The sequence below is a fragment of the Pelophylax lessonae genome, assembly GCF_965119305.1.
Source record: "Pelophylax lessonae genome assembly, chromosome: 2".
Lineage (NCBI taxonomy): Eukaryota > Metazoa > Chordata > Amphibia > Anura > Ranidae > Pelophylax > Pelophylax lessonae.
This window is the reverse complement of record NC_138769.1, coordinates 509,790,198-509,817,126: the sequence shown is the minus strand read 5'-3', so window position 1 is coordinate 509,817,126 and position 26,929 is coordinate 509,790,198. Positions and strand designations below refer to the sequence as shown.

General features: G+C 41.9%; 1 protein-coding gene across 1 annotated transcript in view; it reads right to left on the bottom strand.

Moving 5' to 3' along the window:
* The window catches only part of MYCBP2 (MYC binding protein 2), a 553,924-nt gene that overhangs the window by 406,095 nt on the left and 120,900 nt on the right, over positions 1-26,929 (bottom strand). Inside the window, 9 exon segments of the mRNA XM_082246610.1 lie at positions 992-1,150; positions 4,630-4,794; positions 7,688-7,892; positions 10,710-10,786; positions 15,696-15,834; positions 19,038-19,111; positions 20,957-21,053; positions 25,972-26,043; positions 26,415-26,657. Of these exon segments, the coding sequence (XP_082102736.1) occupies positions 992-1,150; positions 4,630-4,794; positions 7,688-7,892; positions 10,710-10,786; positions 15,696-15,834; positions 19,038-19,111; positions 20,957-21,053; positions 25,972-26,043; positions 26,415-26,657 (1,231 nt within the window).

Genomic DNA, 26,929 nt, shown 5'->3' with positions numbered 1-26,929 from the left:
ACAAGGATGCACAGGGCAAATAACTGCAAATAAACAGGTACAACCTATGTTGGGACCATTTGTTTTACCTCTGTGTATCGCCTGAGGCCAGTCACTTCACTAGGTATAGGTAAGGGTTTACAACCACTTTAAACCAATAAGACTTTACTTATTTCAAGCTGCCGCTTGAAATTTGACAATGAAAACACTCAAATACGACAGTTGAAGTAAAATAGTTTTTTGAGATTTGGTTATCCCAAGTTTAATCCTACATATGCAGAGTTGCACTTTGCTACTCTACATTAAAGCGGAGTTCCACCCAAAAGTGGAACTTCCTCTTTAAATAGTCCTAACCCCCATGACATGCCACATTTGGCAAGTCATTTTTTTTTGGGGGGGGGGGGGGAGCGGGTACCTAGTTTTGACAGGTACCCGCTCCCACTTCCGCTCGGAGTGCCGCGGCGCCCTGAGCGGAAGTTCTCCTCTCTCCCTCCCTGCAATCTTCTGGGACACGTCAGAGGTCCCAGAAGATTGCCGGCCAAACACGACGCATAGCGCAACTCGCACATGCACGGTGCATACCCGGCTGTGAAGCCGCAAACTGTCACAGCCGGGTGCCCACATCAGTGATGCCGGCGCTGCAGAACAGAGGGAGAAGACGGCGCATCACTGGACCGTGGGACAGGTGAGTGTGCGGTTAGGCTGGAACTCCGCTTTAAATTAAATTTAAAAAAAATAGTACGGTACACAAATTTGTTCAAAAATGCCATGTTCTTAAAGACATGTTTATTTGAACAAGAACTAAACAGGTGATGATCTTTAACATAATGCCCATTAGAATTTTAGAAGAGGCTCAGTAAAAAAAAAAAAAAAAAACCTTGGAAAGCACTTCCACAAATATATATTCACACTATTTACATAAACAAATGAGAGCATGAAGAAAAAAAATGAAAGCATGAGGATTACGCTTTCTAAAAGAACGGGATTAAGAGAAATGTTTAAAAATGGTTACCTTTGCCTCCTTGGCTCATAGCTCCAGTGTCTCTTCCACATTGCCCCTTGTTATTTACTCCGAAAGTCCATACCTCTCCTTTCTTAGTCAACACACAAGTGTGAGCTTTTCCCATGGCTACTTGTGTAATGACATGTCCCTTTAGGTCTGTAACCAAGTCTGCAAAAATGTTTAAGACTATTCAGTCATGTTCATTTTAAACGCATTTAACAAAATGTCTCAGACAAGCTCGACACTCAATGATCTACCATGACATTTAAATGGTTAGGTCTGACATGTATTGTCAAGATAAACACAAAGTATCAATTAAAGTTGATTTCCAGACATCAATTAATTTAGACGAGTTACTTTATAGACATTTTATCACACTTTCGCAAAATCTTTTAGTGGAATAACCATGACCATGTGTCCAATCACCACCTGAAGCTTACCTATAGTAAGCTTCAAAATGATTGCTTTTCCTCATAAAAACCATGGACATGTTATAATATTGGCTGAAAATAAACAGGTATGAAATGATCTGAGCACTAGACAATGCTGTGACATTTAAAAGACTGAAAGATTCTGAACAGAGAAACTAGGACTCATACCAATCCAAATATAGTGCTTTTATAAACCTTTTCTCTAACTGCTGATTTACTAGCAATGTCAACAAGAGAGCAGTTATGATCTTTAAGATAGATCAGTAGCATGAACACCTTCCACTAATCATTATGGGCAAAACATATTAGCCTTTAAAAAGTACCTAATTGGTCAAATGCAATCAGTATGGGACCTGTTGATTGGCTGAAGTGTTTCTTGGTAACTCCAACCACACACTGCATGCTAAACACCAAGGAGAATGACATGTAGAGAAAACATTCCAGTTCATGTACACATCTCTACAATCATTAAAGGAGTTGTAAGGACAGAAGGTTCTTTATCTTAATGTATTCTATGCATTAAGATAAAAAGCCTTCTGTGTGTAGCAGCCGCCCCAGCACCCTCTAATACTTACCCGAATCCCATACCTATCCAGCAATGTCCATGAGTCTCTCTCGGCCATCCGGGACTCTCCCTCCTGATTGGCTGAGACAGCAGTGGCACCATTGGCTCCCACTGCTGTCAAAGTCAGTTAGCTAATCAGGAGAGAGAAGGGGAGGGCAGAAAGGCAGCTCCATGTCTGAATGGACACAGGGAACTACAGCTCAGCTCGGGGTACTCCATAGCTGCTTGCTGTGGAGGCACTTGACAGGAGAGATGGGCCAGGAGCAGCCAAGAGGGACCCAAGAAGAGGAGGATTCCGGGCTGCCCTGTGCAAAATCACTACACATATGAGGTAAGTAAAACGATTGTTAAAATAAAATAAAAAACCACACACACACACACACACACAACACGAGACTATAACAAACTATAACAAACCAATTGAATCCCCCACCTCGCAGCTCCGTACAACTTGTGGCTCCGGCTTTGGCTGAGGCTCTCCTGAGGCGCCGTAGATCACATCGGTATAGTGCGCAGGCGCACTAGAACCGGCATCTGGTGACCAGGCAATACAGGAAGTGAAGGAGAGCGGGGATACAGCGGCGGCAGCCACGGATGAGGAGACCGCAGAGTCACCATCTGGAGGGACGGGAGGAGCGAGTAGCTCCTGTTGGAATTCTGTAAAGCGATTGCCTTAAAGGAAAAGTGTGAGTGCAATTCCAATGTACTGTGTTATTGTTCTTTATTAAAGCGTTATTGCCCGAGGTTGCGTGCACTTTTCTTTATAGATTTGAATTGTTTTGATCCGCCCCCCCCCCCCCCCCAGTGGAGTGAGAGAGGAGCAGCAGCAACCAGGACATTTCAGCTAAAAAACATACAAACAAAGGAGGTGAACACATGGACAGCGCCATGGGCTGGTGAAGTACTCCTCTTTGTACTTGTTTTATATCAGCGTGTGCAGGATCTGTCCTTTTTGATTATAACAAACCAATAGTCACTGGATATGGTTCAAAAAATCGTTAGTACATAGTCTGCTTTAAAGCAGAAATGTACCCCCTTTTTGCACTTTTCATAACACTACTACCGCTTACTACTTAACCCCATGACCCCTCCTACATTTCTCACAATTAGGCCCCGTTCACACTGGGGCGACGCTAATTGCCGGGGTGACCTCATAGGTCGTGGCGCGCTGCTCGCACCGCGACCTCGGAGCGGCCGGCACGGACTTCATAACATTGAAGTCTATGCAGGTCGCTCCGGGTCGCCCCAAAGAAGCTCCGGACCCTTTTTCTAAGTCGGAGCGACTTGTGTCGCTCCTATTAGAACGGGTCCGCAGCTTCTCTATGGAAGGCGACCTATGGCGACCTGTCAGGCGACCAAGTCGCCTGACAGGTCGCCCCAGTGTGAACGGGGGCTTACAGAGAAAGGCTGTAACTCAGGCCAAGGCAAGGTCATATGCGTCTTCGCGAGTCATTTCACTCGCAGACCAGCCCCCCTCCAGTGGGGCTATGTCACAATCGACCTAGCGCAGAGCTGCGGTCTGCACGCGTTCACTTGCCAGACTAGGGGGAACCTCTGGATCTAGATTATCCAGTCTGTCGCCCAGTCCAGCAATTATTTTGTTCCTGGGAGAATCTACAGTCAAAGAAAAGAAAAAATTCCTTTTAAAAAGATAAAAAAAAAAAAATCACCAGGACCAGACATCCCAGCAAGGAACTAGGCCCTTACTCCTAGGTAGAGAAAAAAACTGAGTGTCTAAAGCTGAGAGTGGGTGTATACCCCCCTAGGACTGCCCATAGGCATAGTCAAGCTTTTTTTCTTCCTAGTGTCCTACTCCTGTAGGGAGCAGTATAACCAACCCAATGATTAAGAAGAATCAGGGGCTGTATCAGTCAATGAACAAAAAGACAAATGTTTTCTGCATTTTGCCAGGAGCGATAAATGTGCAGATAATGGCGCTGAAAACGTGATTTTACCAGGATTTACTGTGCTTATGGTGTATTGTACATAGGTCATGTGACTCAAACAGCATCAAAAACATAATACGGGTGCGTCATTGATGCGCTCTTGCTGCGTTTTCAATGGGGAGATGCGTTTTTGGTGCAGTTTTTTTTAACAGCGCAAAAATGCGGCAAGATTTTTAAAACCGCAGAAGTACAATGGACCAGTGTGAAGACATGCAAAGAATTTAATGGGACGTGTTTTTCTTGAGCTTTTCGTCTGCCAACGGTGCCGATAATGGCTGACAAATTAATTTACATTCATATGAATTAAAAAGTTGAATATGAATACATTATATATATTTTTTAAATTTTTTTTTTTTTTTTAAACTGACAATTTAGGCCAAGTACATCCAGAATTTTCGGTTTTGATACCAAAATTTCTACTCAGTGCACCTCTAGGAGTTACCCTTCTAGCTTTGTCACCTTTTACCCTGCCTTCCCTTTTCGGAACTAAATTTGGCACAGTTTCAGTAAAAATCAGGAATTCTGACAAGTTTAAAAAGTATTTTATGAAAAAGGTACACAATTTCTGTAAGGATTGCCAGCATAACCACAAATACAAAAGTGTATAACTACGGCAAAAACTGAACAGTGTGCAAATCCTAGCATTTAACAAAGTGAAATGACAGCCTGGCTGGAAAGTGGTCACAATCAATTTCCATCACTTACTTGAATTGTCAGCATAGATGGCATCTTTCCCGAACATATACAGCTCACCATCCTTGGTAATGACTGAACTGCTCCCATTATTGCACGCCGTGCTCACAACAAATTTACCTTCCATTTTGATCATTTTTTTAGGTTTGTATGGTTTAGACTGTCTTCTGCTCTTTGCTGAAAAGTTCAAAAAAGGATGTGTTGGTAGACACATTTTTTATATACATTTACATATTGCAATACAAAATTCTTATTTTATGTAGATTAATTCTCTCTGCACCCCATCACTCTTTAGTATCTACCAGCACATATTTGCAGACCCCCCCAACCACAACCACCTCCCAGTAGTATCTGCACACCCCCCAACCACAACCACCTCCCAGTAGTATCTTCTATATGTCCCAGCACACCTTTGTACCCCCAACACAACTCCTTAACCACAACATGTCTCAGCACTCCCCCTTGTATCCATATCCTGTGCCGCCAAAACATCTCTGTAACCCCAGTATTCCTCTGCATCCCCCATACATCTTTTTACTCCCCCAGCATGTTTGCAACCCCTCATGCACCCCCCCCCCCAATATACCTCCTTACACTCCAGGATCTTATGTAACCTCCCCCATCTTTGTAAGCTGTTGAATACCCCATGGCCACATACCATTCTATTCCATTTCTCAGACTGTGGTCTCTCTGCTGGTGGCAGGAGTACACAGAGGGCAGAACCTACACAGAATCTCATGTGGCTGGGTCACTAGCGTTAATGATATTTCTGGCCAGCTTAGCTGTCCAAACCACTGTCTTCACCTCCGGCAGCTTTCGGTATACAGTGGAGTAGGGACTCAGGAGGGGCATCTGAGTCTGTGCCCAGGCTTGTGTACTAAAACTGGTGGCTGCTTAGCACAGGCACGCTTCTCTACTCCACGTAAGCTGCTGGAGGTGCAGAAAGAGAGGTTCGGGGCAGCTCAGCTGCCTATAAATATCATCAACGCTAGTGACTCCAACACAGAGTGTACACCCCCCGGCACCAGAGAAGCCGCAGAGCTGCCGACCAAAGGTGCAGAGGCGAATTGGGGACAGAACAGGACAGTTGCAATGTATGCAATGTGCAGCTGCCCCTTTTGCCAACCTTTGTTAAGACATGCAGCCGAGGCCCACCGGGCAACTGCCCGCTGTGCCCTATGGCCAGTCCAGGCCGGCTTGCTTGTATGAATGAATGAATGAATGAATGAATGAATGTATGTATTTACAGGGCAGGGGGCTTGATGCAGAAGGTTTTTTTTTTACCTTACTGCATAGAATGAACTAAAGTTATTAAAAAAAAAAAAACACACACACACCTTCTGCCTTTATATCCACTTTAAAGCCATTCCAATACTGCATAACACCCCAGCTTAAATTAAACTCTGACATTACATTACTTTTTTTAGGCTAAATATTGCATTGTAAAATAGACATTTTGCTACAATCACAAACCGTGATCTATTATGTAAAGATTGCACATTTTGTTATGCAACGGTATAACCAAAAGTTTGAATTTTAGAAATGGGGAGAGGAGACGGCGATGCAGATTATAGCACACAATGGGGTTGATTTACTAAACCCCATTTACTTAAACTTGCTTCAGAGCTTAGTAAACAAGGTAAAACGTCACTTTGCAAAGAATACACAATCAGGAAAATAAAAAACAATGTTTTTGTTTGTACGTGATTGGTTGATATCAACCAGCAGAGCTTGCCCTTAGATCTAGAGCAAATGCACTCGCAGTGCACAGTACATTTACCTTTAGTAAATTAACCTGAATGTCAGCTATATGGAGTAAATTCTCTAAGCTTATATACAGGTATTAAATGCAAAGCTCTTTAACTGCTTCCGGTCCGCGCTATAGCCTATATACGGCTGCAGCGCGGACTCGAATTTTCGGGAGGCCGTTTTTAAACGGCCTCCCAGAAGCAGTCTCCCCGCGCGCTCCCGAGAGCGCGCATCGGGGAAATTCTGTGTCGGCCGTGTCCAAGGGACACGGCCGATCACAGATCGTGGTGAATGGCCAATCACAGCGGCCATTCACCACGTGATCGGACCATCCAATGAGAGATGATCTCATATGTAAACATATGAGATCATCTCTCATCGCCGGCGCTCCTTCCTCACACGGAGCCTGCAGTGTGAGGAAGGAGGGGGAGCCTCACAGCGCCGGGGACACAGAAGAAATGTAATCAGGGCACCGATCACTAGTGCCCTGATTACAAGAGGTAAAACAAATACACAAATTGCCCACAGTGCCCGCCTACAGTGCCCCCCCCCATCAGTGCCCACAATCAGTGCCCATAGTGCTGCCAGTCAGTGCCCATCAGTGCCTGCTCATCTAGGCACTGATGAGCACTGACTGGCAGCACTATGGGCACTGATTGTGGGCACTGATGGTGCTGCCCATCAGTGCCACCCGTCAGTGTCCGTCAGTGTCCATCAGTGCCATCCGCCAGTGCCCATCAGTGCCGTCCATCAGTGCCGCCTCTCAGTGCCCAGCAGTGCCACCTCTCAGTGCCCAGCAGTGCCGCCTATCAGTGCTCCCTATCAGTGCTCATCAGTGCGGCATATTAGTACCTCCTCCTCAGTGCCCATAAGTGCCACCTCATCAGTGCCCATAAGTGCCACCTCATCAGTGCCCATCAGTGCAGCCTATCAGTGCCCATCAGTGCCGCCTCATCAGCACACATCAGTGAAGGAGAAAAATTTATTTATTTTCAAAATTTACTCGCAGAAAATAAGAAAAACTTTTTTTTTTTTCAAAATTTTCTGTCTTTTTTCTTTTTTTTTGTTAAAAAATAAAAAACCCAGAGATGATTAAATACCACCAAAAGAAAGCTCTATTTGTGTGAAAAAAATGATACAAATTTCAAATGGGTACAGTGTAGCATGACCGCGCAATTGTCAGTCAAAGTGTGAGAGCGCTGAAAGCTAAAAATTGGTCTGGATGGGAAGGGTGTTTAAGTGCACAGAAGGCAAGTGGTTAATATGAAAACAAGGATATATTCCAATGAAGACACTCTTTGAAACCAGGTAAAATACTTACTTGATTCACCATCTTCTCCTTTACTTGCAGTCCCAGTGAAAAATACACTCCCATCATCAGCAGTGAGTAAGGCATGAGAACCATCATGACCAACAGAGAACTGGACAACCTTTGGAGATTTTGTTATGGGAAGTTCCACCCACTTCCCAGAAGAGGGACCACCTTGCTTGATGCCTAGGCTCTGATATTTGCCAGTGTAATAAACCTGGGTAGAAGTTCAATTTAAAAAAAAACATCCAATTAAAAAAAAAAGATATGTTATGTGGCATTTCTAACTATGAACAGTTTTCAACAACCCTTATAACAAAGTTGGCCAATAGGTGAATATTAACAAAAAAGATATTGGGGGGCACACCCTAAAACACACAATTTCAAGGTTGGTGCTGCTATAAGGACCAATATACAAATTATACCATATAATAGTGCACACACACACAAAAAAAGGTGCTCCACCCAAAAATCTTTTGTAACAGGTTTAGTCCTGACCAGACTTTTGGGTGGAGCACCCCACTCAACCTCATTATCATGTCCACCTGTGAGTAGTTATAGGAAAGGTCCCTTCATTGCAGTTTTAGCAGAGGTATCTACTGCTAGCAAACTTCTCCCATGACAGGAGTGAGTATTGCCCTATGGTTCTGAGAAGTGGGATTTATCTTTTCTATGAAAAGTGTAGGATCCACTGAAAATGGGGTACTTCGACGTAGTGGTGAGTTTAAGCACAGTATGGCCATATGGTGGGACTAAATCCCCATATTTATTTAATAAGAGCAGGTGTTTTTAAATAGCCTTGCAAGATTTGAAAGCAACTTTTTTTTTTAAAGCAAGATCGCCTCCTCTGCTGTGTGATCAAGGCTTGTCAGGAGACTTAGCAGATCAACCATACCATCTGTCCCCTTGGGTGCCTTTGATTGAGATCCGTCAGGAGACAGTCTCTATACCACGCCTGAAATCATTTGGTTAAGGTGAGCGGTCATTTCTTACCAGCACTTGGATTCACTGTGGATTTTGACCACATCGGTGACCACATTGAAATTGAGTGTACAGGGTGTCACTCACATCACCTTTACAGAGCTGCGATTTTTTGCACTTGTTGCATCACCATTGAAAGTGGACTGTTTTTTGATTTAAGCACCATCACTTCGTACACTTTATATGTTTATACAAGCTACTAAATATATTATATTCATTTGCACGGATGCACTTCATGTTGCTGATTATCATTTATTTGCACATTTATTGACACTTTATTGTCACCAGCACTTTTTCTTCGCTGTCTTATATTCCTTTATTGATGCTATATGTGTCATTTAGCACTATGGATGTTTGATATATTATTTATTACCATTTACATTTTTGTAGTACTTTTATACCATTATTTTACTTAGTTGGAACATTATCATTACATTTATTCATGTGACACTACATGCCTTCTGACCTTTTTCACTATACTATATGCTGGATACGTCATAGATGTGATATTTATAAATATAGCGCCGATTCATCTTTATTTATAAAAACTACGATACTTAAAATTTCCATAGGCGATGCTTAAAACACCTTTTTAGGTTATGGGTTTAGAGTTGCAGAAGAGGTCTAGCACTAGAATTATTGCTCTCAATCTAACTTTCGCAGGGACACCTCACATGCGCGGTTCAAATACGGATTACATGTGTGGGCCAGCTTTAATTTATTTTTATTATACTTTATTTTTACACTGTCAGTTTACATTTTTTTTATCACTTTTATTCCTATAACAAGCAATGCAAACATCCCTTGTAATAAAAAGGATGACAGGTCCTCTTTATGAAGGGATCTGGGGTCAAAAATCCCAAATCTATTTTTTTTTATCTTTTGCTTTTAAAAAGATGATTCTCTCCCAGCCTGGACCGGAAGGGACATCATGATGTTACTTTGGTTCTCCAAGGCCCCTCCCGCTGCTTCAAAACACTTCCTGGGGCTTATGAGCCGCTCAAACCGGTTTCATGAGAAAACCGGCCACCTGCAGAAAAAAAACGTATCAGGGTTATGGCTTTCTTTAGCCATAATCCCGGTAAACCACTTGCAAACCGCAATGTATATATACATATTGCGGTCAGCAAGTGGTTATCAAAATAAAGGATAAACACACATGGGTGCATAAAGACTAGATCCAGTCATTGCTCTAGCTGGGGAAAAAAAAAGTCACCAATATCCAATTAGACCAACTAAATTATCTCCAGGTGGAAGTTTTTGGACATAACATGACGTTTCCCATAGTATGCACTGCTTTTTTTGAATCTGTCAAAAGCAGTTACTGAATAAGGGCCATCTATGACAATACTGGTCAAATCACAGGGGAAAGATAACCAGTAAATCCAGGCATTAATAATGGATAGGAATGAGCACAGGCATGTTTGGACAAGAGTGAGCTATCCTGCAAGGAAGCGGTCGATACCAACAGCCAATTATAGGCAACAAAGGCATTAGTTGCCTCACAGTTGCACGTATACAAAAGGGTGTGTTAACATATGGCTGTGGTGGGGGGTGGGGGGATGCCTCTGATTGGCTGTTGCCCTTAACAGCTTCCTGTCAGGACAACTCACGTGGGTTCAGAACCGCGTCCTAACCTGCCAGAGTTCATTCCTAACCGTGGACAACTATTCTGGCACTTTTACCTACACCAACAAATTAAGCTTTCAAGAGCTTAAATCATGCTGCTGATCATTTTCTTAAAATGCAAGTTGTTCTGGCAGCTTTACTAATCCTGTCTTCTATACCTTGAGTCACTGAGCCAAAAGTGTTGCAGACAGTCAGAAGTCCTGATCTGTTCTGAGTCAGTAAATAAATAAATAAATCACACCTTCTGCCTTTACAACCACTTTAAAGCCATTCCAATACCGCAGGAATGGAAAGGGTTGCAATCACTAGATCAGTATGACAGCAGGTCTATAGACATCAATACGAACCTAAGCATTTTAACAGCACAGGTTCCATTTAATAGAAAAAAGCTTACTTTGGAAAAATAAATATAGTTTTGATGTACCTTTCCACTAAATGTTTTCATCAGAGCAAATTCCCTTCCTGCTCCCAGAACAGCCAATTCTTCATCAAAGCCGGTGCCTTTAAAATGAGAAATGAACATAGAAAGCCATTTTTATTCATTTTATTTTTTGCAACACTGGGTAGCAAGAACAAATGCACAACCATCAAAATTCAACAATTTCCAAGTAAATATCTTGAAGATGTTCACTGACAAAATGGCTTGACAATGTTAATGGGTTAACCCCTGCCAGGCCTTCAGCTCCACTTTAAACCTCAGGCAGCTGGACCATTTTTGCAATTTTTCACTTTTTCCCCCCCATTTAAAGCTTTTAAGCACCTTGCACATGGGCATCATAATTACTGAGTACTCAGGAACTTAACAAAATGTCCCAGAGTAAAAAATAAAAAAAATGCGTTAAGACCTTGAGTAATGTTGAACATAGACGTGTAAAGTTGAGTAAGGGAATAGACAAGTAAAATTCTTCTTCATTGCCAGTGTAGTAACCTACGAATTTATACTCATCACATAGACATGCTTATAGATGCATAAGCCTACGTACGCAATTTAATTACTGCACTCAAAATTTTTTAATTTTCCATTTTTGTTTTAAGGCTCTGTATTACTGATCTTACTCTGTGTGCATAGTTCCATAGACAATATTGCATCTAATTTCAGATAAGTAAAAAACAGCATTTTCTACTCCCATGTGCAAGAGGCCTTAAAGTTTGTAGAACAAAAAAAAGCCCAAATCATACATTTTCTGAAAGCATAAAATCAGTAGCATGAAAAGATGGTGCTATTGATTTTGTCGGTTTATTTGAGATTGTTCATAAAAAATACATTACTATAATCATTATTAGGGCTAACATAACTCACAAGCTTCCTGCAAAATCTAAAATCTCAAACTGTATTGATACAAATATTTGAAAACTTGAAATCGCGCCTTTTTGTGAAATGTTGAAAATCTGTGGCACGCAATACTGTAAATAAGCAACTTATGCTAAATAATATCAGGTTGGTTTCTTATGCACCAACACCTAGAAGAAAGTGCATTACCGTAATATTTGTAGGACACGTGTATGTTACATTTGCAATTATAAATAAGGGTGCAATGTCTAACATGGTGCAAAAGGTGGAATTGGCCTTTAAATTATAATCCCACTTCTGCATTAAATTGGGATAACATCTACTGTATATTTGTTACTTGTATTTATTCAAAAAGTATAACAAACAAAAAAAAACAAAATTAACTTAACTTGTGGTTTAATCATTCACAGAATGATCTCTCTGAAAGTTTAATCATTCACAGAATGATCTCTCTGAATGAATGACACAGCTGTAAGGGTTAATCAGTACAAATGTGCGAAATCAAATCTGACAGCTACTGCAGGGGAGAAGAAATGCAACAAGCCATCAAAAAAAAGGGACCATTCTGGGGTGGATATGGGTCCACTTCACACCAGGTTATACCAGTATGGGCGTAACATGTGACATGGCCTTAAAAGGTGGAGTTAACCTTTAATTCACTGCGATCTGCCAATTAGATAAATTGAGTACCTGGCAGTCAAGGAATAGAACTCTGTTCCCCTGCCCTTCTGGCTGAAATTAGTGTTGGGCGAACACCCAAATTTTCAGGGCGTTTAGCGGGTGTTCGCCCGGCTGCACAGTGCATTCTAAGCCCTGATCGGGTGCAGCAAAAGATGGTTCTTAAGGAGCAGGCCAGGAAGCCGGCCGCCTTGTCCTTAGCAACGGATAAGTCAACAGTCAAAGTCAAAGCCCCCATCCCCCCCCCCCTCCCAAAGCACAAAGGTCTCTAGGTCTCTTCTCCACAACCTTGGGCTGTGGGGGTCTGTAGGCAGGGGGCTTATTAGAATCTGGAAGCCACTTGACAAGGGGGACCCCAGATCCTGCCACCCCCCCCATATAGAGCCATAAATAACCATGCCGCCGTCATATGCAGAGTCGGTATCACGTGGGGCGGTTCCACCAGGTGACATCGCCAGGTGGCTCCGCCCCTACCTATAAAAGCGTGGTCAAACAAAAAGGAAGCCACACGGAAGGCGGAGTGCTATTTTTCTTTTCCCGGGTCCAGGGGTGTGGCATGCGTCATGATTGACGATGGATCTACATTGTGGGACACTTTTTTTAAAGAAAGGATTTGTAAAAAAAAAATCTGTGTACTGTTTTTATCTTGACACTTATTGGTGAATAGGTAGGGGTAACTATGTACTTCATATTCATTCACACAGGGGGTGGGTGTGTCTTGTTAAAGGGGGAATCCAGATAACGATAAGCCCCCTGCCCGCAGACCCTCACCATCACAGCCACAGCCCAGGGATGTGGGGAAAACACCTGGTCTTGGGGACAAGGTGCTTTGGGGTTGAGGTGGGCATGTTAGAGGCATGTGGCCTGGTATTGTTCAGGTGGGGTGGGACCCTCTTGCTAGTGCCCCTCCCCCCCCCTTTCTGACCTGCCAGGCTGCATGCTCAGATAAGGGTCTGGTATGGATTCCCCCCCCCCTTTAATTTTGGTGAGGGGTTTCCATTAAAATCCATTCCACACTGGTATGGGGGACCCACGAGTCAATTTAAATTGGATTTGACTCTTTTCCCCTTTAGAAATTTAATTTTTGCTGAAGCATGTTCTATACATGCTACAGATGCACCACTTTACAGGCAGACTAAGAGGACCCCCCAGGAACTATGTTGAAAGGAATTTTTATTGTTTCACTTTAAGCATTAAAATTACTGCCCCTTTAAAAAAACATTTTTTTTTTAGCTTGCATTGATGCATGTCCCCCCGGGGCAGTACCTAGACCCCCCCCCCCCCATTACCACTTTTATGGCCAGTTACTTGCATATAAGCCTTTAGAATTGGCACTTTTGAATTCTCATGTTCGGCTCCCATAGACTTCAATGGAGTTTTCAGTTCAGGGCAATTTTTCCCTTTTGGGAGTTCTGCAAAGCATTATAACTGCAATTAGAGATGTGGACCTTTATTTACAGGGCTAGTGGTTGCATCCATGGACTATGAGTGCCAAATTCAAATAATAACCAGAACTCACAGGAAAAAGAATCCCTAGCTTCTAACTAGGGGTATAACAAATCAAGGTCATACATTTTTTTTTTTTTTAATGCATATTGCTTAACCACTTAAGCCCCGGAGGATTTTCCTGCTAAACGACCAGGGGGTATTTTGCGATTCGGCACTGCGTGACTAACGGACAATTGCGCGGTCGTGCGACGCTGTACCTAAACGAATTTGACGTCCTTTTTTTCCCACAAACAGAGCTTTCTTTTGGTGGTATTTGATCACCTGCGCGCTTTTTATTTTTTGCGCTATAAACAAAAAAAAGAGCGTAAATTTTGCAAACAATATTTTTCACTTTTTTTTATATGAAATTCCCCAAAAAAAAAAATGTAAAAATCAAAATTTTTTAACATTTTCGGCCAATTTGTTTTATCCTACCTATGTTTGGTAAAAAAATAAAAAAAAAAAAAAAAAAAAAATCGCAAAAAGCGTATTTTTATTGGTTTGCGCAAAAGCTATCGCGTTTACTAACAAAGGGAAAGATTGTCATTTTTGTTTTTTTTTTTAACGCGTAATGGCGGCGATCTGCGATTTTTTTTGCGGTACTGCGACATTGGGGCGGACAGATCGGACCCTTGACTGACATTGACACTTTTGGGGTTACCAGTGACATTTCTACACTAATCAGTGCTATATATATATATATATATATATATGCACTATTACTGTAAAAATACACTGGTAGTGAAGGGGTTAACTTTATTTGGGAGGGAGGGGCTGTGTGTGTCCCTAGGGGCGTGCTTTCTACTGTGATTGGCTGTGGCTTGAGGTGTAAGGACACTGATCAACGGATCTACATAGTAGATCCATCTGATCAGTGTTTTTACACCGAGGAGAATGACAGGTGGCTTGTTTACACAAGCCGCCTGACTTTCTCCCTCTCCCCCGACGATCGCCGAGTGACCGGCGGACATCGGGTCCGCCAGTCACACGCGCGGGGGGGGGGTCCGTGACCGCGCGGGCGCGTGCTCGCTCCCCAGACCCTCCCAGGCTAGTGACGTTAACTAACGTCACTCTGCCTGGCAGGGGCTGACCGCCGCAGTAAATTTACTTGTGGCGGTCGGCAAGCGGTTAAGGTTAGCTTCACATTGGTGCGGGTGGGTTCTCTCTACGGGTCCGCACCTGTTCCTGCAGCTGCAACCACCTGCACACAAAAATGCTGAGATACTGGACTGGAAAGGACTCCTGCACTGGGAACCGCACTGCACTTGCGGGTCCTGTGTAGGCTGCGATTCCAGAAATTGTGCAGGGACCTTTTCCCTGTGTTTCAGGAACCACGGCAACCCATTCAAATGGATCTCTGTGGTGTGCAAAACGCAGCTCGCTGAGCCACAACGTGAACGTAGCCTGAAACAATGCCTTTGACTAGAACTGCACAGATCACTTCATGCATTTTGTGTGAAGAATTTGGTGTCGTAAACACTAAACACTCTGGTGTACAATGCAATACCCATACAGTTACCAAGTACTTCATGGTACACAGCTGCACGCAAAAATACAGAAAGCACTTTTCACTTACATGCATTAAAGGCACATGCACTAAAAAAAAATGGCACATCAAAAACATAATGGGTCAAGAAAAAAGCATCTAAAAAAAATGTAACATTTTTGTTTTTGGCAGAAAATGGGAGAAAATAAAAAAAGGGATGTTGACAAATTCTGCATATCCATCAATGAACCTAGCCTCAAACAACTGAATTGCCTGGAAAAAAGTGAGATGTTGCACCTGTATCATTAAACAGGTTAGTTAAGGTAATTTCTGCTATTTCTGTTAAAAAAAAAAAAAAAAAAACACTAACATTTTGTAGGAGCTTATGTTCTGAAACCATGGATACAGCAACCCACACTATTGCTGCACACAATACGTAAGAGCAAATCAATGCAGTAATTCCTTACTTATGATGTGCAAATCTTTCTCCGAATCGAACAGCGAAATGCCACAGGCATGCAAACATTTCCGAGCCAGTTTAAGTTGTAGTTCTTGCTGTAATACAGGCTCTGTGCTGGTAGCAAATATCCGAACAACAAATCCATCCTGCAGAAGAACAACATGTTAAAGTAAAAAGAAGCCCTTCCGCACAATGTACACAAAATCCAATATTTTCTATTAGAAAAATAATCTAAAATGGGGAAACAGTCTTCTGCAAGCATAAATAAAAAATCTATTGTTTCTCTGTTGTAGAACATTAGGTTTCCAAATGACAATCAGAAAAATTTGAATGTTTACATTGATAGGACCCCATCAGGATAGTAACATGGGAGCTACAGTGAGGGGAAAAAAGTATTTGATCCCCTACTGATTTTCTGCCTATTTTTGTTGTTAGTCTGTCTCTCACTGTTAAAAAGAACCAAGACTGATCATTTCTTTATCAGTGGGCAAACATACAAAATACTTTTTCCCCCTCACTGTACATTTGCGGATTTGTTTTTTTAAAGGGGTTGTAAAGTCAGTAGGTTCATCCTGATTTGTTTTTTAAAGGGGTTGTAAAGTCAGTAGGTTCATCCTAATGCATTCCATGCATTAAGATAAAAAAAAAAAAAACACTTCTGTATGTAGCAGCCCCCCCCCCCCCATCCTTACCAGAGTCCCCTCTTGATCCAGCGATGTCCATGACTGTCTCAGCTATCCAGAACTCCCCTCATTGGCTAAGAAAGCAGTGGCGCCATTGTCTCCCGCTGTTGTCAAAGTCAGTTAGCCAATGTGGGGGTGGGGGGGGTTGGCGACAGCAGCTGTGTCTGAATGAGTACACGGAGCTGTGACTCTGCTCAGGTGTCCCCATAGCAAACCGCTTGCTGTGGGGGCACTGAAAGGAAGGGAGGGGCCGGGAGGGGCCAGGAGAGCAAAAGAGGGAACTGAGAAGAGGGGGATCCAGGCTGCTCTGAGTAAAACCAACTGCACAGAGCGGGTAAGTATAATAGGTTTGGTTTTTTTATTTAAAAACAAAGGAGACTTTACAATCACTTTAAAGTGACAGCTCGGGAATGGCATCCTTGTCACTTATCTGGGGGAAATATTGGCATATAAAAAGGCGTCATGACACCCAATTTACATGTGCTTGTTTTCGTCTAGTCAAGAACAGCAGTGGAGTGGGGGTGGTTGAATTTGGGAATGCGGGGCCAGACTATTAAAAAAAAAAAAAAAAAAAAAACACTTCTGCAGTGATGGTCCCTTTTGAACAGCATGATACAGTAGCAGATGACAACATCAGGCAATTTTGGGTTGTTTACAAATTGGAGATAAAAGTAATACAAGATGTACAATAACTATCAAATTGTGAACACCCACAAACCCAATGAATAATTCATACACGACATCTGAAAAGCAAGCTTTCACAAGATACTGGGTCCTTATAAGCTAAAGTTTCCAAAAAAAAGATTTAATGTATTAAAGTGGCTGTAAACCTCAGAAATTAAATGAGTCATATCCCTCTATCAGGGTTTTAAACTTTTTTCAGGCATGGCACCCTTTAAAATTTATGGACAGTCTCGAGGGACCCCATTCTAAAATGTAAAAGTTAATAGTTTTACATAATGCAGCAACATCCACAAGTCCAAGTAAACCCAACATTAGAGGGGATGTATTCTTCCAAAGTAAATCCACTTTTGAAAACAGGTACTGACTAATATCCCAATGCTTCTCGTTTCCATCACTCAGCTAATGTGACCCCAGTGCTGATGGAGGGGGGCAGGGAATGGTCAAAACAAGAATGCTATGCCGGCGATGGACATCCTCCTCATCAACTGGTGATGCCCATTGGTCATTAGGACACCTACAGCTAGAGTGCACAATGAAAACCTGTGAACTAACTAAAAATGCAGCCTTCGTCCACACGCCAGCTTGTATACAATTTTTGAGCAATTTTCAAACGTTTTGCCAAGGCACCCCTGAAGAAACCTCAGGTCACCCTGGTTGAAAAAGGCTGCTCTATAGTGTTTACTTGTCACAATCCAGAGCACCAAGTGTCACTTCTGTCCCCGGCCTCATTCCTCTGCTACCTGCATGAGTCACTTCTGACATGTTTTCTGACACAGAAAAAAAAGGGGACAGGGAAAGACCTTCAGCATACAGCCTCATCTCTGTTCCTGTCCAATCAGCTCTCCTTACTGAGCTCTGCAGAGTGTAATTTAAGCTTTCTGTCCCGTTTTCTGACAGCTCAGACAAACTTTAAAAATTCTGGACTTTGAACGAATGTAGAGAAGAGAAGACTGCAGATAAACAAGTACAATTTATGTAGGAGGGTTTGTTTTTAAATCACTGTGTATAACCTGAAGCCTGTCACTTCACTGAGTATATGTAATGGTTTACAACCACTTTAAAGTTTTAATGTCTGTTTAATACAAAACAGTTGAAAAGCTGTCTGTTTATCTAAGATTTTGAAAATTACCTGAAATGACATACTTTTATATGACCTGCTAACCCCCGTGTTTGGACCCATTCACAAAATAACACTGCAGTACCACACAAACCTGGTTGTGAGATTCAGGATCATTCATTCTGAATGGCACCCCAGCATACCACTTCAGTGCACTTGTGCTGTAGTGTGCTGTCCAAAATGCTACATGTGCGTTTTTTTAGTCCATTGTGAAGCAGTTATTTGAATGTGCTGCCCTAACGCAAGGCACATCAATGCGTCTGCGTTTAAGGCACTCCAACAGACTGTGTTGGTGCCAGTAGGCCCAAAGATTTGATTGCATTTCTGATCTTTCCAATCAACAACGCTTACCACTTCTAGTGCAGTGTAAAAGTCGATTTGATCAGGTATAATTTAATCAAATGGTTTACAGGTAGGTATTCTGGACTGAATAAAATTCAACAAGGAAAACCTGTGTAATGCCTAGTACACGATAAGATTGGACGAATGATCATCATTTTTTGCATGCTAGTCTCATGAAAAAAAACGAAGAGGTTACTTAAGTACAAAAATTCTCGCACAACAGAAAAAAAAAAAAAAAAAAACTGAAGTGATGTCATGTGTTGTAGTGAATTTGTATTGCATTTTCTGACAAAAACTGTACTGATTAAACAAAAAATCGTACGATCTGGTATTGAATGAGAAAAAAATTGTGTTGGTCTCTTTAGGAAAATTTTAGACCAAAGCGGTGTATGAACGATCAGATTATCGCATGATCACTTCAAAAGCAGTATTTTTTAAAAGATTTCCTGATCGGGTGTACAGGCCTTAAGCTTAGGAAAGGACTTCATTATCCAGAGGAAAGATTTAAAACAATGGCCCTCACCTCTTTAGAAGCAGCAATTTGGTTGATAAACTCCCCATCGGTGAAGAGTATGTTCTGGCCATCAGCATTACAATCTAGATTGTGAAGGAAACAGACAAGAAAAACCATTACCTTACCCAATTAGAATAAACATGAACATTTAATTAATGGCTGTTAAATCCTGTGCATGCATCAATTTTGAATCTGAAAATAATCAAAGACGAGTTCTGTCCCCCATGAAAAAAAATGAAGTCAGCAGCTTCAAATACTGTAGCTGCTGACTTTTAATATTAGGACTTACCTGTCCAGGATTCCCGCAATGTCGTCACCCAAAGCCAATTTTCGGATTGGCTCTCGGGTGCTACCACTGCCATTCAAGGTAAGGGAAACCAACAGTAAAGCCTTTCGGCTTCACAGACGGTCCCCTACTATGCATGCGAAAAGCGAGCTGCGCTTTCCAATTGGCCTGGCAGAGGAAGGAGGAGAGGGGCCGAACTTCCGAGGGACATCGCCGAGGAAGCATATGAGCGGAAGTTCAAATTTTGGGTGAAACTCCACTTTAAGGCCTCATTCACATGGGCATACAAATCCGTACGTCTGTGCGAAGGTCCATCTTTGCCCTCCTGGGATGTACAAGTATTCCTGTGCAGGGATGTGCAGATAATCTGTTGAAATCAGTGACCAGCTGCATGGACATTCATTCCAGAGTAGACATCTGTGGGGGTTCAATGCAGTGATCAGAACGCAGACAGACTCCATTTCATCTGTGCATTGTACCCAACACAGATAAACACTCTGCAATGCCCAGAGAGGTTGCAGCAGGCACTACAGGGGAACACCTGTGTATCCCAAGTGGCTGAATATAGCCCTTCACACAGGCATACAACTCAACATGTGTGAATGAGGCTTAACTGTTCGCTGTCATGAAAATTGTTTATAAGAAAATTAAGTGCATTAAAAAAAAAATGTAAGGAATAAAGTGACCAGCCTGAACTAAACATTTACAATGTAAATTGTTGTATTGGAGGTTTTTTTTGCTGGGAATAGCAACCAGAGTAGCCCCGGTTCATATATATGTGGTGCGCAAAAGCAGGGAAATCACACTCAGTTCATGCAATCTGCTAAAGGACATGCCTGTACCTTTTTCGTGCAGTACAAATTGGGCCCTTACAAAATGAATGGACCCAAATTGCACTGCAAAAAAATTGCATGTGATTTGAATAGGAATGTGATGCGATTTCTATACAACTTGCATGCAGTTTCCAGCACCACACACGTGTAAATCCAGGCTAAGCGGGAGGGGGACGAAGAGGGGGGTTTATGCCGGGGAGAACTGCCATGGGAGCTGCAGAGTTTTTGTGTCTGCTGGAACCCGCTGGCATCTGATCCGGTCTAACAAAACAGGCAGATGGGGATCCATTCCCCTCCATCCAGTAGATTAGATGACAGACGGATGGAAAAAGAGAGAAGAGTGGGCTGTGTGACAGGTAATCACAGACTGCTTAGCGAGGGATCTTGCCCGCTGATCCGGTGGACGACAAGAAGCCCTTGGTGGAGTCCGCCCTGTCTGCATGGGGCTTTAGGAGAAAAATAATAAAATAAAATATCCTCCGCACACAATACAGTACCCTTAAGCCCTGGTTTACAATGATGTGGTGCAGGAAAATTCAGCGATTTCTGTGCATTTCCTGCGCCGCATAGCATTCGCACTGGGGGGGCTGCCCAGACCTTTTATATATGGATGCAGTGTGATTTGAGCCAAATGAATGTGCGCAAATCGCACCACACAAACGCATGCATTTTGCACATGAATGCAGTTTGCCGTAAAAGCCAGGGCTAAAAAATAAAAATTCCTGAATTTTTTTTTTTTCAGAACGATAGTATACTTGTACCCAAGCTAAACGATCCACTGGGATTGAAGAAATCACAAGGCAGCCTACCTGGCACTGTTACTGTTCCATCTTGTTCCAAAGTCTCTGGGTTAATCCTTATGGCTGTCACACTGTGATTGTTCACATCTCTGTAGAGCAAATAACCCTAAGGTAAAGCAGATCAAAAAGTATGTCAGTCATTTTCAGTACAATTTACAAACACTGCTTATTTTGTCTTAAAAAACCTAGTAAATTAAAGTGAAAGTAAGCCATGTCCAAAAAAAACACAAGCAGTGGGCAAAGGACTAGTCACAAGTCCCACATTTGGTCCCCTGTAGCTGATTCTTCATCCATTGGCAAGAAACAAATGTACACAACCCACTCTAAGTGACATCATTGACACGCTTAAGTAAAAAGCTCCATTTTATTCATAATAGTGCTAAAACATCATACAAACAATAGTATAGTAGAAAATACCATACAAGGTGATGGTATCCTTGGCCTTGTGCAATCACCTGGGGGCATTATTCCCGTGCACCTGTATGAGGCTGGGTTGGGGATGGTGTGATTAAGAGGTTCTCAATTTCATTTATGCACTTTTCTACTATACTATTGTTTGTAAGTTATTTTAATCACTATTATGAATAAAATGGAACTTTTTATTAAGCATGTCAATGATGTCACTTAGAGTGGGTTGTCCAGCACCGGTATTACATTGTTTCTTGCCATTTTCCTGGGGCGATGGTGCAGGACGTGATTGATTGGACGTATATCTTTTGCTTCTTGATTCTTCCCCCATTACTGACAAAACCACAGACACCATGTGTGCTGCACTCGGTCTTTACAGAGGCAGCAATCTTGTTAGAGGCAGGGCTTTGATTCCTCACGTCAGAGCCTCCAGCAAGGTAAGCAACCGTGAGCAGCACAGTATTGTCAGAGGAAAGCATTAGGTACTATAAGAGCTTTTGTAGATGGGCAAATGCTGCATACTTTTAGGTGCATGCACTTCCATTTGGGAGGAATTTAGGATGTTTTTGAGTTCCATCTGACTTCCTTTACAAGTGCTTTTAACCTCCACCTGACTTGCATTTTTAAGCAGTGTTGCTCTTTTCAAAGCTTTTGCATTTATATTGGCTTTTGGGAAGAAACAAACAAAAGCCTGTGTACACAAGCCCTTACAGTGAAAGTTTCTACTGGCCTCTTAGTGTTCCTGAATGCTCATATTCATTAGGAGGACCATGGGTAGTGCACCAGAATGTTTTAAAATCTTAAAGTGGATGTAAACTCTCACATATGCCCAGTGAAGTGAACAGCCTCAGATACACAGGGGCCGTCATCTCTTTTCATCTAACATTTGGATTTATAAAAGCTGATGACGGCCCTGATGCGTTTCGTCACAAATTACTTTTCAAGGGGATTGTCAAAGGGATTTCAATCCCTTTGTGACGAAACACATAAGGGCTGTCATCTCTTGTCATCCAACATTTGGATTTATAGAAGCTGGTTATTCACAGATGTCTAAGTGTTTTTACCTTAAGAATAAATTTAATTTAAGCAGTATTACACTAGGTTTGTGTACTCTGGCTTATTGCCTATGTCGGTGTGCCATCCGGAGAATGAGACCACTTAATCCAGAACCCCACGGATTCATTTGATCAACCATTATCTACGATCGATCTTTTGCCTTGAGAGGAATTTTTAGCCTGTATGACCCACCTACTGTAAGGTATCTGGGTCCATACTGGTGAGCGGATTTGCCTCTTTACTTTGGTGCTGGGTCTATCTTTACTGATAAGTTTGGACCACTGAACATTTCAGCTTCACTTTGGTATTTTCCACGTTTTTTCACCATATTACAGGATTATGGACTCATTATTTATGACATTGAATATTGATGTTTTATTACAGTCATATATACTCATTTTATATTTATCGCTGCACTTTTTATGTATATTATTTATAGCACCATCGCACAGGTCAAAATTTAATGAATCGGGATTACATCCACTTTAACATATCTGTTGGCTATTCGGTTTAGAAATGTATCCTTGTTTAGTATTCATAAAAGCACACAACTCTTTAGGTACACATTACCGCAAATTTAAAAAGTAGAACTCTAGGCTAAACCCAACTAGTCCCAAAAACACTCTTCCCCTACACCTGTGCTGACTAACCTGTGTAAGACATATTTATACTTGCCTATTTTCAGCCCACTCTGGTCTGGTCATGTGAGCAGGCTCCCCTGTGTCAGTCAGGGCGGCTACAGTGAAGAGGGGGGTGTGGCAACAATGGATGAGCCATACGAACCTATGGGTGACATCACTGCTTCAGGCTTTACTATTGGTTGTGGCCGTCACTGGCTGACACAGGGGAACACAGGGATGCACAAATCATATCGCCTGATGCCTGGGACAAGTAGCTCAGGTGTCAGGCAGGTTTGTTTTTTTTTTTTTTACATTTATCTGTGCTGCGGGCAAGCAGCAGGGTTTACTTTTATTTTTTGCCCCTTAAGGTTCCATTCACACCTGGGCATTGGGATCATGGCACTGCGATTCTGCCCACAATCTAAACACTCAATTGCAAAAACACGTTCAGGTGCCATTAATTTCAATGGCACCGAAAACAGTGCCGACTTGGCACGATTTATTGTGGGGCAAATCGCATTACATGAAGCTTGTCCCCCACAATAAATCACACCAAAACTGCACTGTTTTATGAGTCACTGAAATAATTGGGGGGGGGGGGGGGTAGAGCAGATAAGCAGTTCTTCCACTTCTGGGTGGAACTCCGCTTTAAGTCTTTCAATATCACACTACATCCAATAAGAGTGAACCAATGGGTCACTGAAACGCAGTCACTATACTTGGAGAAGACACACTACAATCGCAAAGCAGGTTCAGGTATCATTTTAATGGCACCGAAAACAGTGCGGTTTTGGCGTAATTTTTTGCGGAGCAAATCGCATGAAGCTTGTCCCCCAAAATAGGAGCAGGAGCTTCTTTTGAGCGACAAGCTTCAAGCGATTTGCCACGTTAAATAGCAGCAAAAACGGCACTGTTTTAGGTGCCATTAAAAATAAAGGCACCTGAATCTGCATTGTGTGATTTAGTGCATTTCGAGATCGGCGGCAGAATTGCCATGATTCAAGGTGTGAATGGAGTATAATGGAGTGGATGCCAGAGCTTGATTTGGCTGCTTGTACAGCGCACCCAAGTGCTTTCATGTGTGAGAGTAACCTAAAGAAATAATTTTCTCTTTCTCATTGGCCAGTGCTTAATTTACTTGCTCAGCAGATGCGCTTCTACTGAATGTTGAGAGCCTGACACTCCCCTTTCCTGACAAGCACCCAAATGGTGCGGGTCACTCTGCAAGCTCTATCACCTCCTTGCTAGACCCGGGTGTGGTGCTGGAGAAACCCGGGAGGGGAGTAAGAGATAACAGTGCTATGTTAAAACCTTATTTAACCACTTGCCCACTGGGCACTTTTAACTCGTTCCTGCCCAAGCCAATTTTCAGTGCTTTCACACTTTGAATGACAATTGCAATTACAATTTTCTTCACACAAATAAAGCTTACTTTTGGCGATATTTAATAATCACTAAGTTAATTTTTTGCTAAATGAATAAAAGACCGAAAATTTACTAAAAAAAGAAAAAACAAAGTTTTCAAAGTTTGTTTTAAAATTTTGCAAACCAGTAATTTTTTTCCTTCACTAATGTGCGTTGAGGAGGCTGATAGGCACAGTTTGGACTGCACGGATAATCAGGACACTGCTAATCGAAGCCCTGATTTTCACTGCATATGTCCTCAACACAAGCAGGTTACCGGCTCCCTCCTTTTTTTCCCCTCACACTGTGAGCATGAAGAGAGAAAAGCCGATAAACGGCTAATGTTTACATCCTGCGATCAGCAAATGAGGTATCCACTCACCCCCAAAAGGTGCCAAATGTGGCACCAGAGGAGGGTGGGAGGAAGCAGATAAGCGGAGCTTCCACTTTTGGGTGGAACTCCGCTTTAAGTCCTTCAATATCACACTACATCCAATAAGAGTGAACCAATGGGTCACTGAAATGCAGTCACTGTACTTGGAGACAGGTGGAGCACTTGTAACAAGAGTGCAACTAAATCAGAGAGGTGCTCAGCCAAGACTTTTTGGCTAGCAAAGCTAACATACATTGTGGGGTACTTGCTAATAGCTATAAATTTACTTTATATTTATATCTCAGTCACAGCCAGTGCTCTCCTAATTAGCCAGGCCAGCTCAAGTATGAAGCAAACGAGCTGCAGTACTAACATGAACAGGTGATAAAGGTGCAATTCTATTAAAGCACAGATTGCTGAAGCACTTGTATATAAAACACCTTAGTCACCCAGATGACTCTGTGGGTATAAGAGCCCCATGAGGCCTGTGTGTGCAGAGCCAAAAAAGAAAACAGTGTTAAAAATGGTACTACAGCACTTTTATAGGACTTCTAATGCAGTGTTAATTTAGTCACAATTAACACAATTTTAGTCGACTAAAATACGACTAAAACTAAAACAATTCAGATGACTAAAATACGACAAACTAAAATGGCATTTTAGTCTTAAGACTAAAATACGACTAAAACTAAAATGGCATTTTAGTCAAAAGACTATAACTAAAAACTAAATCGAAATTTGCTACCAAAATTAACACTGGTGCATGCTCAAAGCTTAATACCATAAATAATAACATATTAGATTTTTCACTCCAGGACCAGCAGTAGTATATAATGAGTTTGGAAATTGTACAGAAATGCTTAAATAATGCATTACAAATTACAATTGAACTACACCCATTCCATTATAGATGACTAAAATGAGTTTTAGTCGACTAAAATGTAGGACGTTTTAGTCGACTAAAATGTACTGGAGTTTTAGTAGACTAAATACGACTAAAACTAAAACACTTACAGAAGACTAAAATGGGACTAAAACTAAAATGCCATTTTAGTCCTAAGACTAAAACTAAACTGAAATTTGGTGCCAAAATTAACACTGTTCTAATGGGTTGTGTATTGTTAGGTTTCCTCAACTGCACACAAAAAAAACCCTGAATGTACCTGAGCATAACCTAACCAAGACTTCTTCTCTCTTCTGCTCTGGATGCGGGATGTGGAATTGTAAATGTGGCCCTGAAAATAAAAAAACACAGGTTTAACAATTTATATAAACAGTTGTTTTTAGGGTCATACTGTAGTACATATTCCCATTTCATATACTGCAATCAAATACATGCATTAAATAACCTTAGTAATTGTGACAAAAAAAAAAAAAAAAAAGATTTAGTATCCAAAAGATCAATACAGCAAATGGAAAAATAAGGGTATGGTTTGGCAGCAAGAGCCCATTAATCTGTTATACGAAGATATATAGATGAAATCTATTAAAATTCAGGTCACTGGGTGATCACTGTAGGTCTTCCCTTAATTTACAACAAAAAAAGCTTGAAAATAATCCAGAATGCCCTCGGCAAAGCAAAGACAATGAAATAGATTCTACTCACCCTTACTGTTCCACTGTATCCAGAACCGATTTTGTAAAGGCCATCTTTGCATAAAAGATAGAGAAAGAAGCCGTCGCTCTGAAGGAGGCACTGGTCGTCTTCATCGACAGGGATCTCTTTCAGAGACCATTTTTGCATCAAGGCAGCCTTTTTAATCCCACTTGTAAACCAGTCCTGGATCTGAATTTTACCCACCAGAACTGCTTGAACACTCCGCTGCAGAGAGTTCAAGATGATTGGCACCTGTCACATATGAAAATAAAAAGGTTATGGTTGGGATGTAAGAGAGCACAGAAGTAAAATGGGTGCAAAACTGGTTTAGTTTATAAAGAAAACCTAAACATGAAAGCGGTACTCCAGAATATCTAAAATGTTTGATGGTCCTTACCAGATATGTATATTCAATACAATAAATCCAAAATATATTCCACGAGCGAGCTGTCCATATGCATGTCCTTACTGAAAGTCGTAGTCTCCCCCCACAGCCACCAGTCACACACATCCAAACCATTAGG